Source organism: Pecten maximus, chromosome 3 (genome assembly GCF_902652985.1).
Source record: "Pecten maximus chromosome 3, xPecMax1.1, whole genome shotgun sequence".
NCBI classification, from domain to species: Eukaryota; Metazoa; Mollusca; class Bivalvia; order Pectinida; family Pectinidae; genus Pecten; species Pecten maximus.
Window position 1 is genome coordinate 8418176 of NC_047017.1, and position 19377 is coordinate 8437552.

The 19377-nt window shown below is 37.1% G+C and overlaps 2 protein-coding genes across 2 annotated transcripts in view; one reads left to right on the top strand and one right to left on the bottom strand.

The window, feature by feature from the left end:
- Positions 1–602: 602 nt before the first annotated feature.
- Positions 603–7589, bottom strand: LOC117323089 (alpha-ketoglutarate-dependent dioxygenase alkB homolog 6-like). Its single transcript, XM_033878100.1, has 6 exons — positions 7487–7589; positions 6130–6259; positions 5619–5665; positions 2477–2587; positions 1786–1896; positions 603–909 (listed from the first exon to the last, which is right to left on the bottom strand). Exons 1-6 carry the CDS (start codon positions 7580–7582, stop codon positions 637–639), a joined length of 768 nt encoding a protein of 255 aa, XP_033733991.1. The 5' UTR covers positions 7583–7589; the 3' UTR covers positions 603–636.
- Positions 7590–7668: 79 nt separating this feature from the next.
- Positions 7669–19377, top strand: part of LOC117323090 (endoribonuclease Dicer-like) — a 29575-nt gene continuing 17866 nt past the window's right edge. Inside the window, 12 exon segments of the mRNA XM_033878101.1 lie at positions 7669–7757; positions 9457–9552; positions 10159–10321; positions 10664–12051; positions 12555–12656; positions 12921–13078; positions 13424–13451; positions 13453–13566; positions 13974–14049; positions 16392–16534; positions 17673–17849; positions 18245–18458. Of these exon segments, the coding sequence (XP_033733992.1) occupies positions 9457–9552; positions 10159–10321; positions 10664–12051; positions 12555–12656; positions 12921–13078; positions 13424–13451; positions 13453–13566; positions 13974–14049; positions 16392–16534; positions 17673–17849; positions 18245–18458 (2659 nt within the window). The 5' untranslated portion in view covers positions 7669–7757.

Here is a 19377-nt window from a genome sequence, read left to right on the forward strand (position 1 = left end):
TGATAAGGACCAGAAACAGTGATGGAAATCAAAGGAACCATCATAACTGTAGTGTTACTGATGGGGAACAGAAACAAGAGGCCCAGATGCCTCTTCCAACATTGGTTCAAAATACAGGTGAATCAAATCCTGTCATACCTGAAAAAGGATTTCAAAGTTGTTGTTTTTTTTTGTTTTGTTTTTTTGCTACATTTCCACTTCCTTTAATAAGATCTTATGTGGCCAAAAATACTCAAGACCAAATTTCATCAAAATCCATGAGGCATTCAGGACAAGTAGGGGTTCAAAGGATTTACCTCAATTTCTCCTATTGGGCCCCATCTCTCTCCCAGGGGAGCCACACTCTCTGTTTATACGTTTGATCTCCTTTGCCAAATAATGCTTCAGACCAAATTTCATCAAAATCTATTCAGTCGTTCAGGACTAGTAGAGATTTAAAAGAATGTTGACGAACACTGCATCATGGCATTAGCTCAGGTGAGCTAACAATGCTGGAGGGAACCTTTGGTTTGTATGGCGTTGTCTACAGCATACATTAATTCTGTATGACAATTACAGCAAAATAGCTACATGTATCGCTTAAACAGAACAAAAACATTTCAAACAGTAAAATCATAATTTTAATAAACAGAGATGTCATCTTTTCTTTCCCATAAATAATTTGGCTTTCAGAATTCTCGGTACGTGTCTGATGGTGAGTGAGACCCGAGTCGACCGTACCAGATTGTCTCCTACACTGACTGATTTACACTGGTCTAGGTTAGCCACTTTGTCCGTGATTTCATCGGAGGTCCGTTCCTTAATTCCATGGAGGTGTAATTTGTACATGTCCTCTGTTACAAACACAAGACTTCTGGGTTCCAGCAATATAGACACAAAATGTCGCTCATCCTGTGATGTACAGTTGTTCTGGAAAAATAATTAATTAATGCCATTTGAAAACTACAGAGATTTGAACCACACAATTTTGTATTGGTGTTCAGAAATAATGAAACATTTTCTTCGATTTGGTAAGTACATGTACATGTACATTGTATGTACATGTAGCTTCATATTAGACCACCAATTGAACATTTATGTGTGAAATTTCAGTGACTAGTCATGAGGCAAAACAGCAGTAAAGTGTACCCATCAAATATACATATCATTTGGGCTAAATATAAATCAAAATGAAAGAAAAATGATGACACAACTGAAGTAAAAAGAAGACATTTTGGGAAATTAAAGTTCCCTATCGGATGTACATGTACATACCATACTGGACACAATTTACCTCACATACCTTTAAGTGAACCCATACCCAAAGTAAAGGTGTATGAGGTTTCAAGAGACAAGTGTGGTGAAGAAGGATAGATAGAGCCAGTACAAATTTCTTCTTTTATGTAAATCAAAAATCAAAATTTAAGTCAGAGTGAACTAATCTCACAGGAAGACATGCCCCAGGTATGAAGTTATAGTCACAAGTAGTGTATGAGTCTGTACAAGTTTGTTTTTTTCTTTGAAGTTGGTCAACGGTCCAAATATAGGTCAGATTAACCTAATTTTGGTACAATACACACCACCTCTTCCAGGTGAACACATGTCACAAGAATGAAATTCCATTAAGATCCTGGTCAAATAAATGTTTGATTTATGTTACCTGTGTGTGATCTTGGTCATGTAAATGTTTAATTTATGTTTAACCATGTATGATCTTGGTCATGTTAACATTTGATTTAAGTGACCTTTGTTGAATCCTGGTCATGTTAACATTTCCTCATGTACAGTATAATATCTACAAAGTACCTTTTCCGGATCCTCCTCCTGTTTTATATGATAATAGAAATCAAGGAGGGTATGTGACCCAAGGCTGATGGTGGAAACTGTCGGGAAAAACAATGAGCCGTCCTCATGTGGCTGCAAATAGATAAATCATTGATATACATTTTAACATCAAACAAATTTATCATAAGAAATCACACAAAAACCAAAATAAACTGAGCCATTTTCAGCTGCAGTCAAACTTGAATTTAGAGACGACCATGCAGAACATCTAAAAAGAGGCCTTAATATAAGAACATCTGTCAACCCGTTCTTAAGAAACAGACTTTTTAACAATCTCCACCCTCATTCTCACTTGATGGAACTTTGCTGAAGACTTTGTGGTTTAGTTTATTTAGTTTAGTTTGTTTAACATCCTATTAACAGCCAGGGTCATTTAAGGACCTGCCTGGTTTTGGAGGTGGAGGAAAGCCGGAGTACTCAGAGAAAACCACCAGGCAACTGCCCGATGTGGGATTCGGCCCCAGACATTGTGGAAACCGAATCTATGGTATAGACCAAGTAAAAAAAATGTATTGTCAAAATCACAAACATATCATCCCTTTGTAAATATATTCCATGCATCGCTCCATGTATAATATGAATTTCAAAATTCCAGCAAATGAAATAAATGATCACATATTTCTGTTAACTTACAGAAGAAAGTAGAACTTACCATTATGCCTTGTCCAGCTTCATATTCATTCACCAAAACATGATTTAAACTTTTATCTCCAAAAAGTCTGGCACCTGAAGCTGCTATTTTGTCTGTGTAAATTTTAAGCCACTGAAATCATAAACAACAACTAACTTCAATAATTTTGTTGTATTTCATCAAAATTTAGAAATTAGGAACTGAGTTACAGTCAAACCTGTCATATGTGACCTTTGAAGGAAGTAAATAAAAAAAAAAGTCACATATGACAGGTGGTCTCTTAATCCAGGTTCAAAGACTGTATAGAATACCATATTTGACCTAATAATCACACCGCATACTTACAAAAGCATAAAACATTGTACCAGTGGAATTTGTGTGGAATTTCTTTTTTTTTTTCATTTCCATACCTTTATGTAGTGAAAACAATCTAGAAACTGATTAAAAGATTGAAGATTATATTGGCAGATCAGTGAGGTAAGGACAATCTTTATGTTTCAATTAGCATACAAATTCTCTACGAAAAAATTGGGGGTGGCAGTGTGTTAGGTCAGATATGATAATAAATCCTTATCATAACACAGTGTTGTTACTAAACAAGACAATTCTGTGAATAATTAAAGTCCTCACTGGACAAAACCCAAAGGTCAATCATAGGGTCGAAATTCTGTAGTTTATATACACACAGGGTCATCATTCTATAGTTGTCCCTATCAGTGAATATACAAAGTCGAAATTTAACGCAATCATTGTACACAGAATTTGTAGTTACTGGCTTGCAGCTAATTACGTGACTCCATCTACTGCAAGGTTTCGTCTCATTGAATATAGTCAGTGTTCTGTCAGCATTGTCCTCGGTATACCTGTACACATTCATCGCTGCCCATGAGAAAATATTTCATTTAAATGTGGTGTTTTATATTGACAAAGAACATTGATTAAGGAATTAACAGCATCTTGTTCTGAGTGCATTGCAAGGTCCGAGTATTATTCCATTGATTTATATGAGGTTTAGCTGTTAATGTCAAGATACTGTAAACATGGTTATTTTTGCGGGGGGGTTAATTTCGCAATTTTGATATGTAAACTATACGCGTTGGGGTAATTTTTGCAATCGAACCACATTCGTTTGTTGTTTGAGATTTCGCAAAATGATATCAAAATAATATGCATGGGGGAAATTTTCATGATCAAAAGGACTCTTTGTAATTAGCTTAAAATTCCCCCTCACGTAAATTTCCACGTTTACAGTATACCCCTTTACAAGTTTCTTAATAATAATAATAAAACTGACATAATAATGACAATATTGTGAAATTCTTGGGGAAATTTTCTTTAGTGAATTTAGTCAAGACAAGCACTGGAGTGACTTGAATTTCTGCCACCTGGTCTGTGTCTTTGACCGTAGGTGTACAGGTCTGTGACCATAGCCTTAGGTGTACAGGTCTGTGACCTTGGCCTTAGGTGTACAGGTCTGTGACCTTGGCCTTAGGTGTACAGGTCTGTGACCTTGGCCTTAGGTGTACAGGTCTGTAATCATGGCCTTAGGTGTACAGGTCTGTAACCATGGCCTTAGGTGTACAGGTCTGTAACCATGGCCTTAGGTGTACAGGTCTGTAACCATAGCCTTAGGTGTACAGGTCTGTAACCATGGCCTTAGGTGTACAGGTCCATGACTATGGCCTAAGGTGTACAGGTCCGTGACTATGGCCTAAGGTGTACAGGTCCGTGACTATGGCCTAAGGTGTACAGGTCCGTGACTATGGCCTTAGGTGTACAGTTCATGTCTGTGACCATGGCCTTAGGTGTACAGGTCTGTGACCTTGGCCTTAGGTGTACAGTACATGTCTGTGACCTTGGCCTTAGGTGTACAGGTCTGTGACCTTGGCCTTAGGTGTACAGGTCTGTGACCTTGGCCTTAGGTGTACAGGTCTGTGACCTTGGCCTTAGGTGTACAGGTCTGTAATCATGGCCTTAGGTGTACAGGTCTGTAACCATGGCCTTAGGTGTACAGGTCTGTAACCATGGCCTTAGGTGTACAGGTCTGTAACCATAGCCTTAGGTGTACAGGTCTGTAACCATGGCCTTAGGTGTACAGGTCCGTGACTATGGCCTAAGGTGTACAGGTCCGTGACTATGGCCTTAGGTGTACAGTTCATGTCTGTGACCATGGCCTTAGGTGTACAGGTCTGTGACCTTGGCCTTAGGTGTACAGTTCATGTCTGTGACCATGGCCTTAGGTGTACAGGTCTGTGACCTTGGCCTTAGGTGTACAGTACATGTCTGTGACCTTGGCCTTAGGTGTACAGTACATGTCTGTGATCTTGGCCTTAGGTGTACAGTACATGTCTGTGACCATGGCCTTAGGTGTACAGGTCTGTAACCATGGCCTTAGGTGTACAGGTCCGTGACCATAGCCTTAGGTGTACAGGTCTGTGACCTTGGCCTTAGGTGTACAGGTACATCCATATGTGGCTTTGACCTTAGGTGTACATAAAAATCTGTATGTGGCATTGCCCCTTGGTGTTAAGGTCTGTGGAATTATGTTAAGTGTGCATGTCTTTGGTATAATTTGAAGTAAGATGTACAGCTATATTTTACCTTAGGTGTACAGGTGCATCTGTATATAGCCTTGACCTTAGGTGTACAAGTACATCCGTATGTGACCTTAACCTTAGGTGTACAAGTACATCCGTATGTTGGCTTGAACTTAGGTGTTCAGGTACATCTTCATGTGGCCTTGACCTTAGGCGTATATATACATTTTTATGTGGCTTTGACCCAAGGTGTGAAGGTCTCTGGAATTGATGTTAAGTGTGCATGTCTGTGGAATAATTTGATTTAGGTGTACAGGTATGTGTGACTTTGACTTTAGGTGTACAGGTACATCTGTATATGACCTTGACCTTAGGTGTTCAGGTACATCCGTGTGTGGCACTGATGTTAGATGTACAAGTCTGTGGCATCGCCGTTAGCTGTGCAGGTCTGTAGCATTGATGCAAAGTGTGCAGGTATGTGGCATTGACTCTAAGTGTGCAGGTCTGTAGCATTGACATTAGGAGTGTGTGGCATTGACCTTAGGTGTGCAGGTCTGTGACCTCTGGACATTCATCAAATGTACAACAGAACACACCAACCCCTAAACACAGATAATAAGTATTACCGATGGCAAATCCTCCATTATCATTCCTTTTGGATGTGGCAATCCGCCTGGAAAAAAAAGGGAGAGAAAATCTGAGATTTCCCATACATGTACAGTTCAATATAATATTATGCACTTATTATATGAATAATATGTAAGGTTAACTTAAACATTAAAACTATCATTTCCATGGTATATAAAGTGATATCAATTTTGCATCAATACTGTTTGTTAAAATATATCAGTTGTTCATACATTATATAAGTCTATGATTTAATCTGAAGTTTTGAGTCATTATTAAAACTAAGTTAAGCACCAGTTATTATCTACCACATATAATACCAAAACAAAGTGACAAAATTTGTCAATTTGGATGATAGAGTGATATATAGCAGAAGCTATCAGGGGGGACAATTCCTGCGAACAAAAATTAACAGCAACATATAAGCAAACTAAACAAATGCTTCACACCAACACTAAACGTCACTATGTACAAGTTAGAGTCAGAAACATGTAGTGTCTATCCCCCTACCCCAATTCTGGAGGCGTCTGTTAGACAGCTGGGTCCATTTAGGTTTGGGTGCTGAATAGACATTTTTCATAAGTGATTCCTCTTCTTCTTTTGTAACATACTCAGGAATGTAATAAATTGCTGGTGGTGCCTGAAAGAAGGATAAACATATTATTTTCATCTAAACCTGTATGTTTGTATTTCTAAATCAACATCAATGCATTAAAATAATTTCAGAAACATTTTTGGGTTGAAAATGTTAATGGTGTGGTGTATAATTTGTTTAAAGGCAATAGAGTATTGCTAGTTCTACATGAAATTAATATTGTTATCGAGAGTATAGCAAAGGTTTAATAGCACAGTAAAATATAAAGGATGTTGAATGGTTCCTGATATATTATATTCAACAGGAATGAAATAACTTAATTTTCTTTCTATTGCATATTATATGCATATTTTTTTAAAACATCTAAAAATTGAAAGTGTCAAAAATAGTAGGAATCAGTAACATATGATTGACATGACGCCATCTCAACTTTGACGGCACCATTTTGAAAGGACTGATATCATCTAGCTGTGCTTGAAAAGCTAACATCAAGTGAGTATTTTGTCAAAAACTAGCAGAATAGTTAAGAAATACAGCAATTTTGGTTTGGTTTATATTGTTTAACGTCCTATTAACAGCCAGGGTAATCTAAGGACGAGCCAGGTTTTGGAGTCGGAGGAAAGGTAGTGCCCGGAGAAAAACCACCAGCCTACGGTCAGTAACAGACAATTGCCCCATGTTGGTTTTGATCCCGCGACCCAAGAGGTGGAGAGCTAGTTATAAAGTGTTGAGACACCTCAAAGTGTTGAGACACCTCAACCATGCACTCGGCGGCCCAGAAATACAGAAAAATGACCCATTTATCTATCTTTGTTTCGATTGGAAAAATCGGCAAATTTCAATGAGGTGAATACAAAGGTTCGCTTTGATTGTTTATAATTTTCACTGCAAAACTTATATTTATACTGTAAAATCTTATATTTTCACTGCAAAATCATATTCTCACTTCTCATTCAGTGCAATTTGTGTTATTCTATATTATATTGCCAGCAAACTCTGAAAACAAGACATTATATATACTAAAAGGAGATGGTCATGATTTTGCAGATGTAATTCTAAGGTAGGCCTATTGATGATTTTTGTATGATACATGCATATGTATACTTATTATCTACTTTCACTTTATCCTAGACTGTGGTCTTGGGACCTGGTAAAGTATGTAAACGTGTTGTTTCTAACAACTTGTGCCCATAAATAAACATGTACGCTGTTTTGAAATTAACACACTTGCAGTAGTATTAATGAGTTAAAATCAAATTTAATTTGGCTTACCTTTAACACCCTGTAAACTTCTAGCTCTGATTCTGCTTCTGTCATATTTTCTGTCTGTTTATATATCGTAATTACGTTTGTTAAAAGCACGTTCATTGGTCGAGTAATTTAGCGTCTCAATGCAGCCAATCAAATTCTTTTTTAAAATTGCTTGGGCTTCACTTCCGCTTGGAAATCCAGCATGGTGGACCACAGTGCTCCAGTTGACTGCTTCACAAAAACTTTGATTTTCTAATGATGTTTTAAGGACACCTCATCTCCCAGAGACACCGTAAGATCTCATGTCAATTAATTGAGAGATAAATGTTTGTTTACAATTGTTAGATCGACAATCGATGCTGCATTTTCCCTGATGTAATCGTCGAAATCGCCAAACAATCGAGATCTGTTCATGGAAAACGGGTTCTAAAGTGATAGAGGAAATTGACGTTGTTTATTTACTTTCGGCGACGTTAGAGCTTTCTTAACTTTTATAAAAATTTGTTGGGTTATATTTTTGTTTTTGAAAGACAGTTTCCTGTTCAAAGTATGAGTTTGTGTTCGTGAACTATGAATCTTGATCACGATTATCAGCACAATTATTATTGTGGACTCGACAAATTATATGATTATGCTACAATACAATGAATGCATCTCACTAGTCACTTTTATATACAAGATTGACAAATAGCATATATATGTATGTTAGTTCCGAACCATTTAGAAATGCAATCTAATGAAAATACTGAATCATGGATTACAGGTAGTTATTAAAAACGTAAAATAATACTAGTGTGATAATAATAAATAGATATGTGGTGATTGTTTTGTGTTTCCGAGCTACTGTACTTTCCATCTTATCTGTTTTGTGTTTCCGAGCTACTGTACTTTCCATCTTAGGCAGATATTCAATCATAAATTAACACCATGTATGCTTCTCTGAATCGCAGTTGATAGAGTCATGTAATTATCAGGTTTGATTCTTGTCTGGCCTTTTCACTTAAGCTTCTACTTTTCTCTTTCATCATGATGACATTGTTACGACCTGATCAGTTAATTGTTTGTGAATTTGAAAAACATGGAAGCACCTGCTATGAAGGCACAGAAGTATATTCACTAGTGGTGGGTCGATGATCGAAAATGATTGAAAATTATAATTAGCTGAAGAAAAGTAAATAAAACTGATCATCGATGACAATTTTGAAAATGTATTTAATTGGAAATTTCTGTAAGTGTATGTATATCGCGTAAATCTTATATTTTGACTTTTTGTATTTTTGTAATGTTGCCAAACCAAGAAGTAGTTGTTTAATTTTACCAATATATTCATTGGTCGTTTACAAGCAATTAAGGATATTTAGATATATTAAGGTTAATGTAACCTTTGTTTATGTTCAGTATATAACATATTGATAACAAATCAAGGCCTAACACATGTAAATTATATAATAAATGAACTCGATTTTCAAAAATTATCTACAAAAGGACACAATACTGTGCTTAATTTAGAAAACCAATAATAATCGATAATCAATTCATTCCGATTTCCGATTATTGACTCTGAAAGTGAAACCGATTCCCATCACTAATATACCACAATACCATACTTTTCATAAATCCTAAGATACAATATGCTGTAAAAGGATGGGGCACAGGGACCTGATAATTTATACTTCGTTACAGTCTAGATATATTTGAACCTATCTTAATTTGTATAGAACACTAATGTTTTCAGACATTTTAGGCCTCATATAATAGGGACTATAGATTAACATTTAGAGAAAAGGACATGCAGTCATTGCTATTTATTATAAAGAAGAGAGCTCGAGGAAAGTCCTCCATCGAACCCCTGGTAAATAAATTTCTGGTGAATGAAAGTTTGTAGTTTGTCATGTTTTGTTAAATATTTTACAAAAAGTATGATTCAGACAAACCTCATAAAAAAGAACATCGAATACTTAAATTTGTTTTATTCATTGCATAAATTATAGATGGGTCGTACCGGAAGTGAGTCTTCAAGACGATTACCACGCCATCTTAGATATGAGGACATTCCTACTCATACATTCACCCCCCGGACATACCAGGTGTGTATACTATTTTCATCCTGAAAATATTTTTTTTTAAGAATTTTATTCAAAGTGTTGTGGCAATGACATACATATATACCGATAAGTTGATAAAATTTGTCATTTTGAAAGTATAAAGATTTATATATATTATTTACCTATAATATTAAATATTAATGGTATTGATAAGTATAAACTATGGTATGGCTATTAAGAAAATTGACCAAAAGTATATAATATTATCTTTTTCACCGAAACAATGAATATGCTGTTTATTATTGAATACATGTATACATTTCAAGTGTGTATATTTGTTATATAACCTAACTAACGAAAAAAAAAAAAAAAATTGATACCTTTTGGAAATTTGGATTTGAATATTTTGCAAGGAAGTGGATGTCAGTAACATAATAAAATGAAAAATGTCTTTCAATAAAGATTTTTTAATTATTACATTTAAAAAAAAATTGTAACAAAAATGTTTAGACTTGCTAACAAATATATGTTTAAAAGTTACACAAATTTGTAAAGTCTATATTTTAATGGGCTGCTTAAAATATTTAAAATTCTACGAAGTTTGTGTTTTAATCAGCTGTTTAAAGTGGTCGCTGTTGTTGAATATAGGTGGAGCTGTTGGATGCTGCGGTCCAGCAGAACACACTGGTATGTCTGGGTGCCACTTCCAGTTGTATGTTCCTCAGTGTGATGCTGCTGAAGGAGCTTGGTCATCAGTTACAGCAGCCACTGGATCAGGGAGGAAAGCGAGGCGTATTCCTTGTCAATAATGGTATGTACTGACTACATGTTACTATTTTAGTCGTCTGGGCTCAAGTCAGCTGATATTTTGGCACATCAACACTTGGTATTTGACTTTTCATAAAGTCTTCTTTGTTTTGATGCCCAGTTGAAGCACATTACCCTATTTGATATCCAATTTCAAAAATGAGGAACTTAATTTTTTCCTGTAAAAAACCCCTACTTGAAACTTATAGGTTAAATATGTATGATTTACATACTCTTACTTATATAATTAGTTGATGCCAATTAAGAAACATATTAAACAGGTATTGTTACCAAATATTTCCATTGTTAGAACAGTATGATAGTAATGAAATAAAAATGCTTTCAGGTAAAGATATAGCCCAGTATGCGCTGGTGATTGGCCACCACACAGATCTGACCGTTGGTCAGTACTCCACAGACTGTCAGGACAGAGATCAGAATTGGTGGACAGTAGAGATTCAAAGGTCACAGGCAATGGTCATGCTCCCCAAGTTCTTTCAATACCTCATCGAGGAAAATCTTCTGAAGCTATCTCAAGTCAATGTGCTTATCTTTGATCACTGCCAGCATGTATTGGACATTGATCATCCATATGATCATATCACAAAGAGGCTACAATCACAAAGCAAATCTGAAGATTCTCCCAGAATCCTTGGTCTCACTTCCTGTTTCACCAGTCATCATTGTCAGGACCCGGTAAAATTGATTACAACTATCAAACAACTAGAGAAACGCTTCAATGCTTCGGCGGAGACATCCACTCTTGTTTACTCTGAGAGATATGGAATGCGGCCAACAGAGTTGATGTTCGAGTGTGACAGGTATGAGGATAAAACTGGTATGGTTGAAGAATTGGAAGTTATCTTGGAAAATGCACTTCATTTTCTGCAGGAATGTAAAATTAAGCTGGATGGTAACGAAGACCCAATAGAAACACCAAAGACAGTGATCGTAGAGTGTCTCAATATCCTGTACCGTCTCGGTCCTTGGTGTGCAGTCAGTCTCGCTCAGATGTTTGTCTCGCAGCTGGAGAAGATTGACAAGCATGAAACAGTAGACGTGAAAAAGAAGTTCCTACGCATGGCTGCCACACAACTCCGGCTACTCATCACTCACTTTGAAAACAACTTTTCACCAGAATACGACATTGAAGAACTGCTACTTTACACCACCCCAAAAGTGAAGAAACTTGTCGACCATTTACGGCAGTTCAAACCCGACTGTGACTTCAAGATCATCAGCAGCGAAGATGCAGATGGATTGGACGATGATTCCTACATGTCGGATGATAGTCTAGCCCTGACTGATTCCTCGGACGACGAGGACAGAGCAGGAGGATCCAAGATTATACACGTTGCTGTGAAGAAAGACGTCCCTGAAGATAAATCAGGGATACAGTTATTCTCTGGCAGTGATGACAAATATCTTTGTGGCATTGTGTTTGTCGATCACCGTTATGTGGCATTTGCTTTAAACAAGTTCATAGAAGAAGTTTGTGCATGGGATGACCAGCTATGTTTCATCAAGAGTCACCACATCACCGGGCAGGGGTCGAAGAAGGAAGGCAGTAAAAGCTATAAAAAACAGGAGGAAATCCTACGTAAATTCCGCCTCCAGGAACTCAACCTTCTGCTGGCTACTGATGTGTTGGAGGAAGGCGTTGATATACCAAAGTGTAACCTCATTGTCAAGTTTGACCCACCGAAGGATTACCGCTCATACAGCCAGTCCAAGGTATTGTCTTTAAAATGTCAATCTGGCCCTTATAGCCAGATAAGATTGTTACCAGTATAACATGATAGTGGTTTCCCATAGATTATAAAAAAATTCAGATTAAAACTAGGGTTACTCCTGTACATGTGTACATGTACACAGAGGCATGTGACCTGTGATCACATGTACAGGACTCTGAGAAAATTAGCTCTTAGTCTCATTTATTCTTCAGTGTTGATTGGCAAAAAATAATCATTAATGTCAAAGTTTTATATTTAAATAGCCAAGATGAGACTTGCCAACTCTTGATCATCAGCAAATCCCTATATCTAATTTTCTTTTTCTTTTCTTTTTTTGTCATTAAATTGTCTTTACTTCTGATTGGCTCCCAGGGTCATTTTGACAAACCTCTGTGTGTTATGTATATATGATGCTCCCTCATATTATAGCCATCTGATATATATTATCACAAGTGTAAGGATAGAGTGAAGATGTCAATTACTAATATTGGTTTTGCGTTTCAGGGGCGAGCTAGGGCCAGGGAATCTGAGTATGTGATTTTAGCAGACAAGACCAATCTGAAGGCTTTCAGAACAGAATTGGCTAAATATAAGGAAATAGAAGGGGTATGCTATTTATGATTAACATTATTCTTAATTATAAGAGGATATGGAAATGTCATGATTCAATTCCACTATATGCATGTATTTATCATATGAAAATGTTAACATTCTAAATGTTGCTGTAATAGTAACACATTTTTCATGATTGTGAGTTAATAATTTGAAACTGTTTAAGTACATTGGAAATTCCCATATATTGCATATTACTAAATGCCTTTATATATGTCTTTGTCGTACAGTGTACCAAGTTTTTTTTTATTATTACAGGTGCTGAAGGGGATATGGAAAGCTAACGAGAATGAGGAAGAGATGAACTGTGATAACATTGCAGATCTCTACCACGATATCCTGCCTCCGTACAAACCCAGTAATGAGGAAGGAGGTGTCCAGGTCACTCTTACATCCGCCATCGCTCTCGTCAACAGGTAAAAACTGTGGTTACCTTTACCTCTCTTTCACTTTCTCGTTAACAGGTAAAAACTGGGGTTAACACTAGGTTTACCTTTACAGCTAATTTCTGCTAGGAATTCAAAACTTTTCAATCCAAAATCAGCATTCATATACAAATTTTGGTGAAATTCATCAGTATAACCTTCATTAATATTTCTATGATATCTGGGACTGGTATTTGGACTGTTATAAGTCAAATAGTGATGTGCTGAGTAATAGAATGTAAGAATTTAAAGCTAAATATAGATTTATTCTGTATGTGCAGATATGTATGTAAAGTTTTACCATATATTATTCCTTATTTTGTTATCTGTACACAGATATTGTGCCAAGTTGCCAAGTGATGCATTTCACCCACCTGACCCCAAAGTGTACAATCCATTTGACTCAGAAGGGGGGACAGACTGTGTACAGAGCCACCTTGAGACTTCCAATCAACTCTCCATTGAAAGAAGAAATTCAGGTTTGAGGGTCATTTTGTTTTAGCCTTCCATCATCAGATAGTTGGCTTTTCAATGCAAATTGCAGGCTTTGTCCATAGACAATCCTTGTTTAAATACTTTATCTTGAGAAGTACATGTATTTGAAGAAGACTATTTTCAAAACTTCATATTCAGGTTTTCCTTGGCTTTACTTGTTCAATTTTAAGACTGATTAGAAAAAAAATGAGACAGTCATTTTGTTTTGAGAATATTGTGTATTGATAGAAAAGATAAGTATTTAGAGAAAAGAGTAGAATTGAACAGTAAAGTACAAACCTACATGATGGAAGTAATGGTTATTATTCAGAGACAGGCACTAAGATGGGATTTCTGGTTTTTATCTACAAATTAGACTATGTCAGTGTGTATGTGTGTATTATATTTGTAGGGAATACACATGCCTACCAAGATGCTGGCCAAACAAGCAGTAGCCTTGAAGGCTTGTGAGATTCTCCATAAGTCAGGTAAGATATAAACATTCATGGGATCATTCAATATTTAGGTACGAAATATGTGTACAGGTAAGCTACAAACATGTGATCATCCACTTATAAAGGTCTGTGTGGTCTTCAAATATTAAGGTAAGGTACTTACATTCATGTGATCTTCAATAGGTAAGATACAAACATTCATGTGATCTTCAATAGGTAAGATACAAACATTCATGTGATCTTTAATAGGTAAGATACAAACATTCATGTGATCTTCAATTTTTGGATGAGGTACCAACTTGTAAGATGCAAGTGTTGGAAGGATTTTCCTCCATAAGGTAGTATAAGTGTTTCATTGTACCATTGATTGTCGAAGATTTAATCAGCGAGGTGACATCTCTCCATTAATTGTGGAGAGTTTCAAGAAAATCTAGTGATTTACAATGTTCATCTAGTTGATAATATTCTCTTTCCTCCCCTTGATGTATCCTGAAATACTTACAGGCTTTTGTCATAAATGCTGGTTTGAGAGGTATTTTGGCTGCTAGAATTAGCAGAATCTGTTCCAAACAAAAAACCTAAGACTTGTGCTCCAGTATTGAATGTCTCCGATCCATATTCCTATATACTCAAAAACTTTTCCTCCGGCATTATGTTGGCACTGCACGTCTTACATTCAAAGGAATATGATAGTCTCCATTATTAGCTCACCTGGACCGAAGGTCCGGTGAGCTTATGCCATGGCGCGGCGTCCGTCGTCCGTCCGTCCGTCGTCCGTCCGTCCGTCCGTCCGTCCGTCCGTCAACATTTGCTTCAAATCGCTACTTCTCATAAAGTTCTCATTGGATTTTGACCAAATATGGCCAGAAACATCCTTGGCAGAATGGGAACAGATTTTGCATAAATGGTGACTCTGACCCCTGAGGGGCCAAAGGGGCGGGGCCCAATAGGGAAAATAGAGGTAATTCCTTTAAATCGCTACTAGTCATAAAGTTATGAATGGATTTCAACCCAATATGGTCAGAAACATCCTTGGGAGAAGGGGAACAGATTTTGCATAAATGGTGATTCTGACCCCCGAGGGGCCAAAGGGGCGGGGCCAAATATGGGAAATAGAGGTAATTCCTCTAAATCTCTACTAGTCATAAAGTTATGAATGGATTTGAACCCAATTTGGTCAGAAACATCCTTGGGGGAAGGGGAAGAGATTTTGCATAAATGGTGGCTCTGACCCCCGAGGGGCCAAAGGGGCGGGGCCCAATAGGGGAAATAGAGGTAATTCCTTTAAATCACTACTAGTCATAAAGTTATGAATGGATTTGAACCCAATTTGGTCAGACACATCCTTGGGGGAAGGGGAACAGATTTTGCATAAATGGTGATTCTGACCCCCGAGGGGCCAAAGGGGCGGGGCCAAATATGGGAAATGGAGGTAATTCCTCTAAATCTCTACTAGTCATAAAGTTATGAATGGATTTGAACCCAATTTGGTCAGAAACATCCTTGAGGGAAGGGGAAGAGATTTTGCATAAATGGTGACTCTGACCCCCGAGGGGCCAAAGGAGCGGGGTCCAATAGGGGAAATTGAGGTAATTCCTTAAAATCACTACTAGTCATAACGTTATGAATGGATTTGAACCCAATTTGGTCCGAAACATCCTTGGGGGAAGGGGAACAGATTTTGCATAAATGGTGGCTCTGACCCTAAAGGGGCCAAAAGGGCAGGGCCCAGTGGGGGAAATAGAGGTAATTCCTTTGAATCGCTATAAGTCATCAAGTTATGAATGGATTTGAACCCAACTTTGTCAGAAACAGGGGAACAGATTTTGCATAAATGGTGACTCTGACCCCCGAATGGCCAAAAGGGTGGGGCCCAATAGGTGAAATAGAGGTAATTCCTTTAAATCGCTACTTGTCATAAAGTGATGAATGCATGTTCTATAAACAATTCTTGAGGTCTTTCAGACCTTAGAGAGTCTGGACTTCATTAATCTTTAAAGCAGTTCGGATTCCCACACTATAACCATATATAGCATTGTTAGAGTTTTACAAATAAAACAAATTGAATATGAACATTATTTCGACATTTGGTCTAATCCAACCAGGTGAGCGATACAGGCCCCATGGGCCTCTTGTGTTAGTTTAGTTCTCATTACTGAAGTTGAAACAGCAGAAAGTTAGAAATTGGTACTCATGCCCAATTTCAGCCCTATTATGACATTTATGTTAAAGTTTTAGGTTGTTTTAGGGTAAATATTGATGTACCTCTATATTACTTTGTGTGTGAGGAATACCTTGGAGATGTACCAGCTTTTGGAATGAAATGCTAAAGAGTGCTGTAAAGGTAGATAATTCAGTGTGTATTTATGTTGTAGGGGAAATTGACGATCAGTTACTTCCTGTTGGAAAGGAGCTCTTCATGAAGGAGGAGGAAGATTCCAGTGCATGGGACTCGGAAGACGTGGCTGGGGAGGCGAGGCCCGGTACAACAAAGAGGAAACAGTATTACATCAAACAGGTGGGTGGGTGGAAATTGTGAATTTCATGATCCTGGGATCTCCTAACTCTGGGATCTCATGTTTGTCTCTGAGGAGGGTATACCGTACGTATAAATTGACTGCGATTCCAGAAATCTTCTTCTCAAGACCCAAATAAGATAGAATCAAATACTCTTCATATATGGAAAGATCTTAAGGAGCTTAACCAGAATTGTGAATTTCATGACACTGGGGTCTCATGTATGCCCATTTGGAGAGGGTAAACTTTACTATAGTTTATATAGGAAAATCACATTTTTGACAATCATTTGTTGGATTTCTGATTAATTAACTCTAAATGGGTTGCGATGACAGTTTGATGTTATGCACGTTGGTCTGACCCTAGGGGCTGATGGGTGGGATCAAAAAGGGTCAAATTGACTGAAATATTTCAAAAGTCAAGTGACAGTTGTTGACTATCATATGTTGAATTTCTATTGGAATTCATTCTTGCTTGGTTTAATGACAGTTTGATGGTATGCACATCTAGGCCCTGACTGATCCATACCTATAATGGTCTACGACCAACCTCTGATAATGCCCCATATGCCTCGAACTATTGACTTGCATATGGCCCGTCGCAGTTCAAATTAGCAGGGTTTTACTTTAATTGAAAATGAAATTAATAGGGAAATGATATGGTCCATGGTCATAATTACCATAGAAAGATTCATTTTTTCTTCAAACTTAAGTTGAAGGGATAAACCCATCTGATGCTGTTTTATAAAAATTACACAAAAGCATCTACTTAGAATTATGTTTTTATGGAAATTGTACAGCTCAGTTTGCCTTGTAAGCAAGTGACGATAGTCAATTTGTAGATATTATGTACACATATTATATACCTACATGTAAAGTGATAAATCTATATACGAGTCCCGAGTCCTGCACTCAGAGAATTTTGATGGAACCCGAAAGAATTTTTAGAAATACCTAAAATTAGAAAGAGTTCGTTAAGGTACAGAACAGCCAAAAATTTCATGGATCAATTTCAAACTGTGATTACTATAATTGAAAAAAATAACCTTGGTCACAGGAGAATGTACAATATTTACACAATGTTTTCCATGTGTTTGTTTTTGGCACAGAGCTGAAATATATTCTTGTTTATATTCACAGCTGGGGTCATCCCTGGTGAAAGGTCATCCTACTGTAGACAACAACTACGTATACCTCATCCATTTAACGCTGACCCAGCCTATATCTGACGATCAGAACACCAGGGGGCGCCGGGTGTACACACCAGACGAGACAAGGAGAGGGTTTGGATTACTGAGTTCTAACCATATACCAAAGGTAAGATAGTAGCTTATAGACTGGTAGGTAGAGTGTACTGAAGCTGTAATTGGTTTTCTAGACTGTCATTATACCCCCACGACGAAGTTAGGAAGGGGGTTGGAGTATACTAGAATCGGATTGTTCGTCCATCTGTCTGTCTGTAGACACATCTTGTCTACTGTATAAAGGGCCATGTGTAGCTGTGTATGTAACTTTGTTTTTCTCAGAATTATGGTTGCTATGGTAACTGGTCACTATAAACAGGTTTTGCAATAAGAGTCATAACTTTAAGTTTGTCCGGACAACTCCTCCAAAACTGATGGATCGATTCCAATGAAACTTCACATAAATGGGCTGTACTGATAAGGCGGGGCTGAAATGTCTCTGTAAAAACTAATGATGTGCTTTTTCAGATCCCTACATTTCCATTGTATACAAGATCAGGGGAAGTAACTGTGTCCTTGGACCTGTTACGGACGGATACCTCCTTCACAAAGGAGGATCTCACAAAACTGCGTGAGTTTCACCGATTTGTGTTTACGGAAGTATTACGTCTGGAGAAGGACCCCATGGAGTTTCAACCGGAAAAGGCAGACCTTGGCTACTGTATCATTCCTCTTAACCGCAGTAAGTCGACTGATCGGTACTACAAATCTGACATACAATGTAGTAGTGATGTTAGATCAATTTTGCTTTTTATATAAAGATGAAGGCAAGTTTTATGTTATTGAGGCAGTACTGAACAGAAAATAAAACTTCAGTTGAGTTTTGTAATAGGGAGACATGTATTGTTCATACATATTCAAGGTTGTTTTTATCACATTACCAAAGTACACATCATATACCTGGTACTGACTGTATGTATGCATATGACAGTGCATTCATCAATTAGCACTATCATCGGAAATTAGGGTTGATGGTAAAAAAGAGATTTAATGCGACATCATAAGAAGTTTCATTATATTATTCTATCTTGTTCTTATCCTAATAGATGCTACATTTTATGTATATAACTTTGATGTACATGCAGTAGGTAAATTTGTAACACCATAATCAGCCTTATTTCAAGATTGACGTTATTTAGCACTTCAACTCTAGCGCTAAATGAACTAAAATTAGACTTCAATTAACATATCTACAGGAATGTAGGCGTTAAGATAAAAAAAAATCCTGTTTATACCGCTATTCCTTTCTAGGAGCACAAATTGTTTATCTGTTACCGAAAATGAATGCATATATACATTGATTATAAAATTAATATAGTTATATTCATCCAATCACCACTAAATCTTCTGGGAAATGTGTTTGCCATCCTCAATATACCATGGGTTACATTTATATCTGTTCTCTGCAACTCTGAAATATGTCATGCCTAAGGCTCTGTCACTGCCACCTTTTGGATAAAACAAAATGACCAGTTTTATCCTTTAATATAAAACAAATAATCTCAAGGTCGCCTTAATGTTAAATTGACTTACTTTGAACTTGATTGCCATTCATGTGTGATTTTCGAAAGAAATACATCAGATTAGCGATTGGTCAGGTT

What these genes read in the sequence shown, in the direction of transcription:
- LOC117323089 (XM_033878100.1), bottom strand. Translation starts at nt 7,582, where the DNA reads ATGAACGTGCTTTTAACAAACGTAATTACGATATATAAACAGACAGAA. An exon ending in CAGACGCCTCCAGAATTGGG is followed by an intron (nt 5,666 to 6,129) that starts GTAGGGGGATAG and finishes TTTTTTTTCCAG; the next exon opens with GCGGATTGCCACATCCAAAA. An exon ending in AAGCTGGACAAGGCATAATG is followed by an intron (nt 1,897 to 2,476) that starts GTAAGTTCTACT and finishes ATCTATTTGCAG; the next exon opens with CCACATGAGGACGGCTCATT.